The 13,284-nt window shown below is 45.2% G+C and overlaps 1 protein-coding gene across 2 annotated transcripts in view; it reads left to right on the forward strand.

Annotated features, from left to right (window-relative positions):
* LOC126267323 (uncharacterized) overlaps positions 1–13,284 on the forward strand; it is a 108,655-nt gene that overhangs the window by 16,462 nt on the left and 78,909 nt on the right. For both annotated transcript variants that reach the window (XM_049972424.1, XM_049972425.1), the window contains exon 2: positions 8,014–8,102. In XM_049972424.1, the coding sequence (XP_049828381.1) occupies positions 8,014–8,102 (89 nt within the window). The remainder of the gene's footprint in view (positions 1–8,013; positions 8,103–13,284) is intronic.

Here is a 13,284-nt window from a genome sequence, read left to right on the forward strand (position 1 = left end):
CAGCACATTCTCCAGTTCTCTCACCAATTGAAAACGTCTGGTCAATGGTGGCCGAGCAACTGGCTCGTCACAATACGCCAGTCACTACTTTTGATGAACTGTGGTATCGTCTTCAAGCTGCGTGGGCAGCTGTACCTGTACACGTCATCCAAGCTCTGTTTGACTCAATGCCCAGGCGTATCAAGGCCGTTATTACGGCCAGAGGTGGTTGTTCTGGGTGCTGATTTCTCAGGATCTATGCAGCGAAACTGCGTGAAAATGTAATCACATGTCACTTCTAGTATAATATATGTGTCCAATGAATACTCGTTTATCGTCTGCATTTCTTCTTGGTGCAGCAATTTTAATGGCCAGTAGTATACTGTGTACTTTTTTATTTGCATTAGTCACAGTTAAATGCAAATACCACTAGGGCACAATGAACGTACCATTTGTACTGTGTCTTACAAAATGTGATGAAACTGACGGCCATCAACCTCAATGCAACCATGGCATCGGCCAACAAAATTCTGGCGGACCCTGATAAATATCACTGGCGAGTTTCGAATTACATCACAGCCAGCTACAATTCCATCTCCGCATCCACTGTGGTTTCACATACAAATGCCTTTGATATCCTCATAGGAAATAATCAAGGGGATTCAGGTCAAGTGACCTCGCACTTCACTATGGCCGTGCGCAACCATCTCGATGCTGTTTCCTGGTCGCTGGATCGGAAGGGCAGACTTCCTATCGAGCGACCAGGAAACACAGCATCGAGACGGTTGCGCACGTCCACAGTGAAGTGGGGTGGTGCCCCGTCGTGTTGTATCCACGTCCTCTCACGAGCAGCCAAGGGTATATTCTCCAACAAGTCAGGTAGAACGCTTTTCATCAACCTCAAGTACAGGTGGCCATTCAGACGCCGGGTAGACTTCCTAGTAATTAGGCTTGTCCTTGTTTTCTTGCAGGAAATGAAGGAAGTACATGTAAATAAACAGCACAGTACCTATAGACTTGTACGCACGTTAGTTGTAAATAAGCTGCAAAACAGTAATTTTAGATAAGGCGATAGAGAAGTCTACTTCCATATCTGCTTAAGCTTGCTTTTCCGACCCCATGCTCCCTACCTGAAATTGCTCAATGGAGTATTTTCTATGTCCTGTTACATTTTTGCACGCTCTTACGGAAACACCCTATATATATACTCGAAACCTTGTTGTACGAAGTCCTCTTACATGTTAAACTCGATATAACTGCCCGATAAAAAAAGTCAGGCACCCAGATGGAACGATTGTTTCTCTGTGTTATTTCGTACCCATCCACTGGTATGTAAATGTTTAGGGTTGCAATTCTCTGTCATAGAACGGCCACCAGAATCCATTATTACCGCTCGTGTTTAGTGTTGTTTCCAGACCTGCCAGGATATATACGGGTCGTGAATAGCGCCAGATACTGAGTGATCGCTGTGAAGGACACGGAAAAGCCTCACACTCGTGTTATCAGCACCTGACAGACTGCGGAAGGGACCTCTTTGTCGGCCTCCATTCCACCATCATTTCAACTGCAATATCCAGTTCTGTGCTGCTGTGAGATATGACAGTGGCCCGGCGTAGCACTGCATGAGAATGTGAGGACAGGCGCATTCGTTGTCAAGATTCCAGTCAATCACGCTGAACACCAGAAGGGAGAATCGCCGTATCACACACCAAGCACACCTGTTCCCTACACATCTGCACCCGCAATCCGAAAACAAGTAATGGATACGTATCTACATGAACATGAATACTCTGCAAATCACACTTAAGTGCCTCGCAGTGGGTTCACAGAACCACCTTCTCAATAATTTTGTATTACTCCAATCTCGGTTCTAGGGGCGTCAGTCTGGAACCACGAGACCGCTACGGTCGCAGGATCAAATCCTGCCTGGGGCATGGATGTGTGTGATGTCCTTAGGTTAGCTTGGTTTAAGCAGTTCTAAGTTCTAGGGGACTGATGACCTGAGCTGTTAAGTCCAATAGTGCTCAGAGACATTTGAACCATTTTTCAAAATGTGCTAACCTTCTTAGAACTTTTCCGATGTACTCCGTCAATCCTATCTGGTAAGGATGCCACACCGCGCAGCACTATTCTGAAAGAGGATGGACAAGCGTACCGCAGGCAGTCTCTATAGTAGATCTGTTCCATTGTCTAAGTGTCCTGCCAATAAAAATCAGTTTATGGTTTGCCTTCACCACAACATTTCTTATGTGTTATTTCCAATCTATTCGTAATTGTAATTCCTATATATTTAGTTGAATTTACGGTCTTTACATTTGACTGATTTATCGGAAGTTTAACGGATTCCTATTAGCACTCATGTGGATGACCTCAGACTTTTCATTATTTATGGTCAATTGCCAATCTTTTACACTACAGATATCTTTTCTAAATAGTTTTCCAATTTGTTTTGATCATCTTATGAGTTTACTAGAACGTAAACGACACCGTCATCTGCAAACAACCTAAGACGGCTGTTCAGATTGTCTCCCCAAATCGTACGTATAGATAAGGAACATCAGAGGGCCACAACAGTACCTTGGGGAACGCCAGAAATCACTTTTGTTTTAGTCGATGACTTTCGTCAATCACTATGAACTGTGACCTCTCAGACAGGAAATGACGAACCCAGTCGCATAACTGAGGCTATGTTCGGTAAGCCCGCAATTTCACTGCAAGCCGCTTGTGTGGTACAGTGTCAAAAGCCTTCTGCAAATCTAGAAATACGGAATCAGTTTGATATTCCTTGTCTATAGCAGTCAACACCTCGTGTGTGTTAAGAGCTAGTTGTCTTTCACAAGAACCGTGTTTTCTAAATCCTTGTTGAATGTGTATCAATAGGCCGTTCTCTTCAAGGTAATTCATAATGTTGAGTATAGAGCTATTGCATCAGCGCACTCTGAAAGGAAAGTAACTGGTATACAGACTGAACTGGAAAATATGCTTCTATTAAGTAATTTCAGTTGCTTCACTACTCAGAGGATACCTACGTCTTAGTTACTGATGTTATTAGCTGTTCTTGATTCGAATTTTGGAATATTTGCTTCGCCTTCTCTGGTGAAGGAATTTAGGAAGGCTGCGTTTGGTAACTCTGCTTTGGCAGCACTGTCATCTATTCCCTGTGACATACTGTGTCATACCGTACCATTGGTCAGAGACTAACAGCAATAGGAGTACGGAATTGCCGTCACAGGCACAGGCTGCCGTGAGCATCACACCAGTAACAGCTACATCTGGAGTGGTGCCGAGAATGGGAAGCGCGGACTGCTGATGAAAAACGTTTCTGCCTTGGATTAACATCGTCGGCGGGTATGGAACCGACCGTGGGTAGGGATGCCATTGTTCCAATCGTTTGGAAAGGCACACCTGTGTTACTCACTGCTAGTGTCATGGTATAGAGAACCTTCAGGCATGATGATAGTCGTGATATACGGAACTCGGGTGGAACAACTGTGCGTCAAGGACATCTACGTCCTACATGTTACAGGACAATGCTCATCCACAAATGGTACGTTGTTGTTGTTGTTGTAGTCTTCAGTCCTGAGACTGGTTGGATGCAGCTCTCCATGCTACTCTATTCTGTGCAAGTTTCTTCATCTCCAAGTACCTATTGCAGCCCACATCCTTCAAAATCTGCTCAGTGTATTCATCTCTTGGTCTTCCTCTACGATTTTTACCCTCCACGCTGCTCTCCAGTACTAAATTTGTGATCCCTTGATGCCTCAGAACATGTCCCACCAACCGATCCCTTCTTCTGGTCAAGTTGTGCCACAAACTCCTCTTCTCCCCAATTTTATTCAATACCTCCTCATTAGTTATGTGGTCTACTCATCTAATCTTCAGCATTCTTCTGTAGCACCACATTTCGAAAGCTTCTGTTCTCTTCTTGTCTAAAGTATTTATTCTCCATGTTTCACTTCCATACATGGCTACACTCCATACAAATACTTTCATAAACGACTTCCTGACACTTAAATCTATACTCCATGTAAACAAATTTCTCTTCTTCAGTGATGCTTCCCTTGCCATTGCCAGTCTACATTTTATAACCCCTCTACTTCGACCATCATCAGTTATTTTGCTCCCCAAATAGAAAAACTCCTTTACTACTTTAAGTGTCTCATTTCCTAATCTAATTCCCTCAGCATCACCCGACTTAATTCGACTACATTCCATTATCCTTGTTTTGCTTTTGTTGATGTTCATCTTATATGGTACGCATGTCTCGAAATGTTTGCGTGATGCTGAGATACTCACGAGACCAGCAAGATCACAGGCATCGTAATACGTTCTTGACTAGTGAGACGAATCACCATAATGTTCCAAAAGTGATTTCCTTGAACGAGTTATAGAATTACCACCTTACTTTCTACAGATATGAAACATTCGGGAAAATTCATTTATCTGCATAAGGAAGTTTCATATTCATCACGTTTATTTTTTTTTTTTTTGTAACTAAAATCGACGTGAGTATTGCATTCCCTTGCAGGCACTACACAAGTGGCCGCTGACGTGATACTGCTGCGGTTCCCATCTCACTCGTTCTGTGCCTACGTGGACAATGTCCTCCACTATATCGACTGAACTCCAGAAAAAAGTTATATTAATATGCTTAAACCAAGGACAGTGGTCGAGACCGCAGAAATTGTCAACCTACGACACGCTGAAAACAAATGGGGTTGACTGGTCTGCTTTTAGTGGAAACTACCGTGGACTTTATACCTTGCCTAACATGAAGCTGATGTTAACTGACTTTTTACGTCGCTTCTTGGTAGAACAATTTCGTAATTGTTATGTGATTCTTCAGTTTCTCCCGGTGTATTTGTTGATCGAACAGTCCGCGGGTGTACTGCCGGCTCATAGTGTCCAACGAGCGCAGTATTTCGGCGATCAAACAAGTCGCCATCGTCAGGTGCGCTGACGAACTGAGCTCCTGAGGGCGCGCGGCCGACTTATATCTCGTCCCTCGCGAGCCATCCGTCCGCGGTCCACGGGCGCGCGTCGGTGTTCGCGGAGACGCCAGTGTGGGCTTCTGTGATGACTTAGAGGGCGGACAGAAAACTTACATCAGTTCCACCACAGACAAGGTAAAAAACTGGAGGCTTACCGATGACATTGTAATTCTGTCAGAGACAGCAGGGGACTTGGAAGCGTAGTTGAACACAGTGGAACATCAACAAAATCCAAACGAATGTAATTGAATGTAGTCGAATTAAATCAAGTGATGCTGAAGGAATTAGATTAGGAAATGAGACACTTAAAGTAGTAGATGAGTTTTACTATATAGGGAGCAAAATAAATGATGATGGTCGAAGTAGAGAGGATATAAAATGTAGACTGGCAATGGCAAGGAAAGAATTTCTGAACAAGAGAAATTTGTTAACATAGAGTACAGATTTGAGGGTGAGGGAGTCTTTTCTGAAAGAATTTGTATGGAGTGTAGCCATGTATGTAAGTGAAACATGGACGATAAATAGTTTAGACAAGAGGAGAATAGAAGCGTTCAAAATGTGGTGCTACAGAAGAATGCTGAAGATGAGATTGGTGCATCTCGTAACCAATGAGGAGGTACTGAATAGAATTGGGAAGAAGAGGAATTTGTGTCGCAACCTGAGTAGTAGAAGGGATCGGTTGGTAGGACATGTTCTGAGGCATCCACTGGAGGCCGACCACACAATATAACCCTGGGTTTAGTATGGGGCAGCGGTGGGGTGAGTGGACTGCTGTAGTCTGTTGTGGGATTGTGTACCACAGAGGGCTACGGCGGGAACGAAGCCTTTACGTCGTTTCTAGGTCTCAAGTTCAATACATGCATACATACATTCTTTTGGCAGAACTTCTGTTGAAAACCGTGTGTAGTGTATCGTGTTACTACATACCGCAGTTTGGCCATTTCCATTCTTCCATCATTATTGTGTCGGTTGAGTAGAAGTCGTTCCAGATAGAGGTGTATTTTTTATATGAGTATTTGGTGTGTGCCTCTGCAGGCCTTGGTATTTGGCAGAATCATCTATATTCTGATGTCTTCTGTGAAGAAGGTGTTTCTTTCGTTAAGAGGTAAGCTAGTCTGGAAGGCGGTGTCTTCCTAATGTCCCGAATTCGTTTCATATAGCGGGATTTGTCTTTCTCTAACGTTATGAGGTTGTTTACTTTCAGATTATGTGGATCCCGTAAGTTGCTTTTGGTGCTTTGGCCATTTTATGTAGTGTTATGACCCCACGTTTGCTGAGCATGTTCTGAGTCAGGAGCACAGCTACCAGGCAGTCTTAGCTAACAAAGGCAAAAAACTGGATGTCTTGGATGCCCTGGAGATTAATGAACATCTGACACAGCGTGATTTGCCACAGAATGAGGAGACATAGCTCAGTATTACTCTTGTCCAAAATTTCTGTTAAGTCTCACATATCTACAGTGCTTCCCACACTCCCTCTTCAATGCTATGCCTCCGTTTCATTTTGTACTTATTTATTTTATTCTAGGCGTGTTTAACAAATACTTTTTGCAGCAGTTATGACATTGTTTACTAGCTTTGATATTCTATACGTCTTACATTTTTACGTTTTCGGTTTTTATTTTTGAGTACTGTAGCTCGGGATAGGACGACGCCCCCAGTTATTTATTATGTCCATTTTTCATTGTACTTCCAGATGACCTGGCGATGCCCTACCTGGATGAAAGGATTCATTTTTAAGCCAATAAAGAACACTGTGAACGTAGGACTGTCTTTCGGTATTAATCAAAATATAAGATTGCTGCAACATCGGGCCACAGTGGATTGGAATAAATTTTGTTTTATTGTGTATTCCATATATTCTGTTATTTTTTACATGTGCATCTTCTCTACAGTAAACGGTGATTGTTTACACTACTGATACATAACTTAGTTTGTGTTTTTCCTGTTCCGATTGTCAATTTTTACTCTGTTTCTGCACCACTCTCCATCTGTAATACATCTTCCAGCTATTCCTCAACACTCTCGTCTTGCATTAGTTTTATTTAATTGTGATTGTGAATTTAGTTTAAAATGACAAATTGATTTTTGGCTTCTGTCTTCGGTTCTTCGGCCGACGGTTGTGTGACGGTTTTTACGACGTTTCGACAGGACGAGAGGCTGGCATTGTCAAAGCTTTGACAATGCCAGTTCCTCATGCTGGTGAAAGAAGGTCCGTCAGACAAACGTCGGCTGAAGAACCCGAGCAGAAGCCAAAAGGCAATTTCTCAATAAGTGGCCAAAGCCTTAACAATTTTCTATTGATGCAAACTGTTATATAGTCTATTAAGTTGTTTTATCACATGTACCTCTACTCTTCTGTTGAGTGTAATTCTTTTATAATGTTGCCGCCCTCCTCTTCCACATCACCTTCACACACACACACACACACACACACACACACACACACACACACACACACACACAAACTCCTTTTTTGGTGTTTAGCGTGAATGTTTTTGCTGGTTTGTTTCCTTTCTGTTTACTTATTTTTGAACTTTAACTTTTTTGAATTATTGAAAGGGAAGTATATGGTTCCAGAAACCTTTTCAAGTTTCAACCATCTGTGACGTATTTACGCAGCGTGAAGCCACGAATGAAAATTTCTATCGAGGTCGGAAATCGCACCCAGGTCTCTGGTTCACTAATAGTAGTGGTCAGCGCATCTGCCTAGTGAGCAGGGGGCCCAGTTTCGAATCCCAGCTTTGATACAAATTTTCATTTGTCGCTTTTTGAATTACGTTGGTGCTACGCTGACGGAGAGGACTTTTAGTCTTTGTTTGCACTTCCCTGTGTCTTATAGCTTTTACAATGCTCTTCACTAATATTGCACACTCTTTGAAGACGATGATGGCCTTGTACGCCGACACTCGGCTAACGACTTGAGTCAGTATTGTCGAACATACGACTGTTTTGTGCTTTTCACTTACAATTACACGAGACTGACAACTACAGTGCTGACGTTTTCCTGTAGGCTGAATTCTGTGTCTCTTTGTGTGCGGCAGGTGCTGGCGGCGGCCCTATGGCTGTGCGTGTGCTCCCAGCAGACGAACGCCTTCTGGCTGCCCAGCTGGGCCAGTTGGTACAAGAAGCCGTGAGTATCCCACCAACCACTTACCGCTACTCTGCATGTGTGATGTCAATCTATTACGAAGGTTGTCCAGAAAGTAGTGCACAGCATTTATTTATTTTATCAGCCGAATCTAAGGCTACGAATGCGAAACGCTTCGTATGTATTATTCGAAGTCTCCTGAGTGAGCGCTACAAGTTTCCGTCACTTCCGACAGAAAGCGTAGCTGCAGGACTATTTCAAAATGGCGTCGGGAGGTAATGTACGTTCAAGCAACGTGCTATCATTGAATTTCTCACTGCACAGAAAGAAATAGTGGTGAATATTCACAAACGCTTGTGCAAAGTATATGGAGCATCTGCTGTCGACAGAAGTACTGTTAGTCGCTGGACACGGAGGATGAGATCAGAAGGCGGTTTGGCGGAGCTCTAAGATTTGCAGCGCTCGGGAAGACCATCCACGGCTGTCACACCTGAGATATTGCAGCGAGCTGATGTTGTCACACGCGAGGACAAATTAAAGGATGCCATTCGTGGAAGACATTTCGAGGACGACAAGGAGGTGGTTCACACAGTGAAGATTTGCAGCGCTCGGGAAGACCATCCACGGCTGTCACACTTGAGATGTTGCAGCGAGCTGATGTTGTCACTCGCGAGGACAAATTAAAGGATGCCATTCGTGGAAGACATTTCGAGGACGACGAGGAGGTGGTTCACACAGTGAAGATTTGCAGCGTTCGGGAAGACCATCCACGGCTGTCACACTTGAGATGTTGCAGCGAGCTGATGTTGTCACTCGCGAGGACAAATTAAAGGATGCCATTCGTGGAAGACATTTCGAGGACGACGAGGAGGTGGTTCACACAGTGAAGATTTGCAGCGTTCGGGAAGACCATCCACGGCTGTCACACTTGAGATGTTGCAGCGAGCTGATGTTGTCACTCGCGAGGACAAATTAAAGGATGCCATTCGTGGAAGACATTTCGAGGACGACGAGGAGGTGGTTCACACAGTGAAGATTTGCAGCGTTCGGGAAGACCATCCACGGCTGTCACACTTGAGATGTTGCAGCGAGCTGATGTTGTCACTCGCGAGGACAAATTAAAGGATGCCATTCGTGGAAGACATTTCGAGGACGACGAGGAGGTGGTTCACACAGTGAAGATTTGCAGCGTTCGGGAAGACCATCCACGGCTGTCACACTTGAGATGTTGCAGCGAGCTGATGTTGTCACTCGCGAGGACAAATTAAAGGATGCCATTCGTGGAAGACATTTCGAGGACGACGAGGAGGTGGTTCACACAGTGAAGATTTGCAGCGTTCGGGAAGACCATCCACGGCTGTCACACTTGAGATGTTGCAGCGAGCTGATGTTGTCACTCGCGAGGACAAATTAAAGGATGCCATTCGTGGAAGACATTTCGAGGACGACGAGGAGGTGGTTCACACAGTGAAGATTTGCAGCGTTCGGGAAGACCATCCACGGCTGTCACACTTGAGGTGTTGCAGCGAGCTGATGTTGTCACTCGCGAGGACAAATTAAAGGATGCCATTCGTGGAAGACATTTCGAGGACGACGAGGAGGTGGTTCACACAGTGAAGATTTGCAGCGTTCGGGAAGACCATCCACGGCTGTCACACTTGAGATGTTGCAGCGAGCTGATGTTGTCACTCGCGAGGACAAATTAAAGGATGCCATTCGTGGAAGACATTTCGAGGACGACGAGGAGGTGGTTCACACAGTGAAGATTTGCAGCGTTCGGGAAGACCATCCACGGCTGTCACACTTGAGATGTTGCAGCGAGCTGATATTGTCACTCGCGAGGACAAATTAAAGGATGCCATTCGTGGAAGACATTTCGAGGACGACGAGGAGGTGGTTCACACAGTGAAGATTTGCAGCGTTCGGGAAGACCATTCACGGCTGTCACACTTGAGATGTTGCAGCGAGCTGATGTTGTCACTCGCGAGCACAAATTAAAGGATGCCATTCGTGGAAGACATTTCGAGGACGACGAGGAGGTGGTTCACACAGTGAAGATTTGCAGCGTTCGGGAAGACCATCCACGGCTGTCACACTTGAGATGTTGCAGCGAGCTGATGTTGTCACTCGCGAGGACAAATTAAAGGATGCCATTCGTGGAAGACATTTCGAGGACGACGAGGAGGTGGTTCACACAGTGAAGATTTGCAGCGTTCGGGAAGACCATCCACGGCTGTCACACTTGAGATGTTGCAGCGAGCTGATGTTGTCACTCGCGAGGACAAATTAAAGGATGCCATTCGTGGAAGACATTTCGAGGACGACGAGGAGGTGGTTCACACAGTGAAGATTTGCAGCGTTCGGGAAGACCATCCACGGCTGTCACACTTGAGATGTTGCAGCGAGCTGATGTTGTCACTCGCGAGGACAAATTAAAGGATGCCATTCGTGGAAGACATTTCGAGGACGACGAGGAGGTGGTTCACACAGTGAAGATTTGCAGCGTTCGGGAAGACCATCCACGGCTGTCACACTTGAGATGTTGCAGCGAGCTGATGTTGTCACTCGCGAGGACAAATTAAAGGATGCCATTCGTTGAAGACATTTCGAGGACGACGAGGAGGTGGTTCACACAGTGAAGATTTGCAGCGTTCGGGAAGACCATCCACGGCTGTCACACTTGAGATGTTGCAGCGAGCTGATGTTGTCACTCGCGAGGACAAATTAAAGGATGCCATTCGTGGAAGACATTTCGAGGACGACGAGGAGGTGGTTCACACAGTGAAGATTTGCAGCGTTCGGGAAGACCATCCACGGCTGTCACACTTGAGATGTTGCAGCGAGCTGATGTTGTCACTCGCGAGGACAAATTAAAGGATGCCATTCGTGGAAGACATTTCGAGGACGACGAGGAGGTGGTTCACACAGTGAAGATTTGCAGCGTTCGGGAAGACCATCCACGGCTGTCACACTTGAGGTGTTGCAGCGAGCTGATGTTGTCACTCGCGAGGACAAATTAAAGGATGCCATTCGTGGAAGACATTTCGAGGACGACGAGGAGGTGGTTCACACAGTGAAGATTTGCAGCGTTCGGGAAGACTATCCACGGCTGTCACACTTGAGATGTTGCAGCGAGCTGATGTTGTCACTCGCGAGGACAAATTAAAGGATGCCATTCGTGGAAGACATTTCGAGGACGACGAGGAGGTGGTTCACACAGTGAAGATTTGCAGCGTTCGGGAAGACCATCCACGGCTGTCACACTTGAGATGTTGCAGCGAGCTGATGTTGTCACTCGCGAGGACAAATTAAAGGATGACATTCGTTGAAGGCATTTCGAGGACGACGAGGAGGTGGTTCACACAGTGAAGATTTGCAGCGTTCGGGAAGACCATCCACGGCTGTCACACTTGAGATGTTGCAGCGAGCTGATGTTGTCACTCGCGAGGACAAATTAAAGGATGCCATTCGTGGAAGACATTTCGAGGACGACGAGGAGGTGGTTCACACAGTGAAGATTTGCAGCGTTCGGGAAGACCATCCACGGCTGTCACACTTGAGATGTTGCAGCGAGCTGATGTTGTCACTCGCGAGGACAAATTAAAGGATGCCATTCGTGGAAGACATTTCGAGGACGACGAGGAGGTGGTTCACACAGTGAAGATTTGCAGCGTTCGGGAAGACCATCCACGGCTGTCACACTTGAGATGTTGCAGCGAGCTGATGTTGTCACTCGCGAGGACAAATTAAAGGATGCCATTCGTGGAAGACATTTCGAGGACGACGAGGAGGTGGTTCACACAGTGAAGATTTGCAGCGTTCGGGAAGACCATCCACGGCTGTCACACTTGAGATGTTGCAGCGAGCTGATGTTGTCACTCGCGAGGACAAATTAAAGGATGCCATTCGTGGAAGACATTTCGAGGACGACGAGGAGGTGGTTCACACAGTGAAGATTTGCAGCGTTCGGGAAGACCATCCACGGCTGTCACACTTGAGATGTTGCAGCGAGCTGATGTTGTCACTCTCGAGGACAAATTAAAGGATGCCATTCGTGGAAGACATTTCGAGGACGACGAGGAGGTGGTTCACACAGTGAAAATTTGCAGCGCTCGGGAAGACCATCCACGGCTGTCACACTTGAGATGTTGCAGCGAGCTGATGTTGTGACTCGTGAGGACAAATTAAAGGATGCCATTCCTGGAAGACATTTTGGTTTACACAGTGAAGCACGGGCTCTGCCACCAGGACGAGGATTGGCACCGACAGGGCGCACACGCCTTTGTTTCGCGCTGGAGGGAGGCCGTAGAACTGGACACAGATTACGTGGAAAAATAGGGTGTGCAGATAAAACACCTTTCTTTCGTACGTGTAATTCTCATTATGATCAACAAAGAATTGTTGATGAAAAAAAATGCGATGCACTACTTTCTGCGTAACGCTCGTACTTATCGGATGACTGCCACAACCTACTTGCACCAGTCAACAACATTTTTATGCTAAGACGATCTCTAATATTGAGTCGATCATTTTGCCACAAAATAAAGATTTTTTAATGAGATGTCTTGTTTCATTTTGTGAGCATGGCAGTTTTCATTTGTTTTTGTACTTAATGTTTGTTACCGACTACCGAGAAGATTTTTCTCCAACCAAGAATAACTAACAGAGTCACCGTACACATCTTGTTTGGACGCTTGTAAATTTATGTCATATATTCACCTGCAGTTGTATACATGGAAGAATCCTGGAGATACTAAATGGTATCAGATAGATTATATAATGGTAAGACAGAGATTTAGGAACCAGGTATTAAATTATAGGACATTTCCAGGGGCAGATGTGGACTCTGACCACAATCTATTGGTTATGACCTGTAGATTAAAACTGAAGAAACTGCAAAAAGGTGGGAATTTAAGGACATGGGATCTGGATAAGCTGAAAGAACAAGAGGTTGTACAGAGTTTCAAGGAGAGCATAAGGGAACAATTGACAGGAATGGGGGAAAGAAATACAGTAGAAGAAGAATGGGTAGCTCTGAAGAATGAAGTAGTGAAGGCAGCAGAGGATAAAGTAGGTAATAAGACGAGGCCTGCTAGAAATTCTTGGGTAACAGAAGAAATATTGAATTTAATTGATGAAAGGAGAAAATATAAAATGCAGTAAATGAAGCAGGCCAAAAGGAATACAAACGTCTCAAAAATGAGATCGACAGGAAGTGCAAAAT

Source organism: Schistocerca gregaria, chromosome 4 (assembly GCF_023897955.1).
Source record: "Schistocerca gregaria isolate iqSchGreg1 chromosome 4, iqSchGreg1.2, whole genome shotgun sequence".
NCBI classification, from domain to species: domain Eukaryota; kingdom Metazoa; phylum Arthropoda; class Insecta; order Orthoptera; family Acrididae; genus Schistocerca; species Schistocerca gregaria.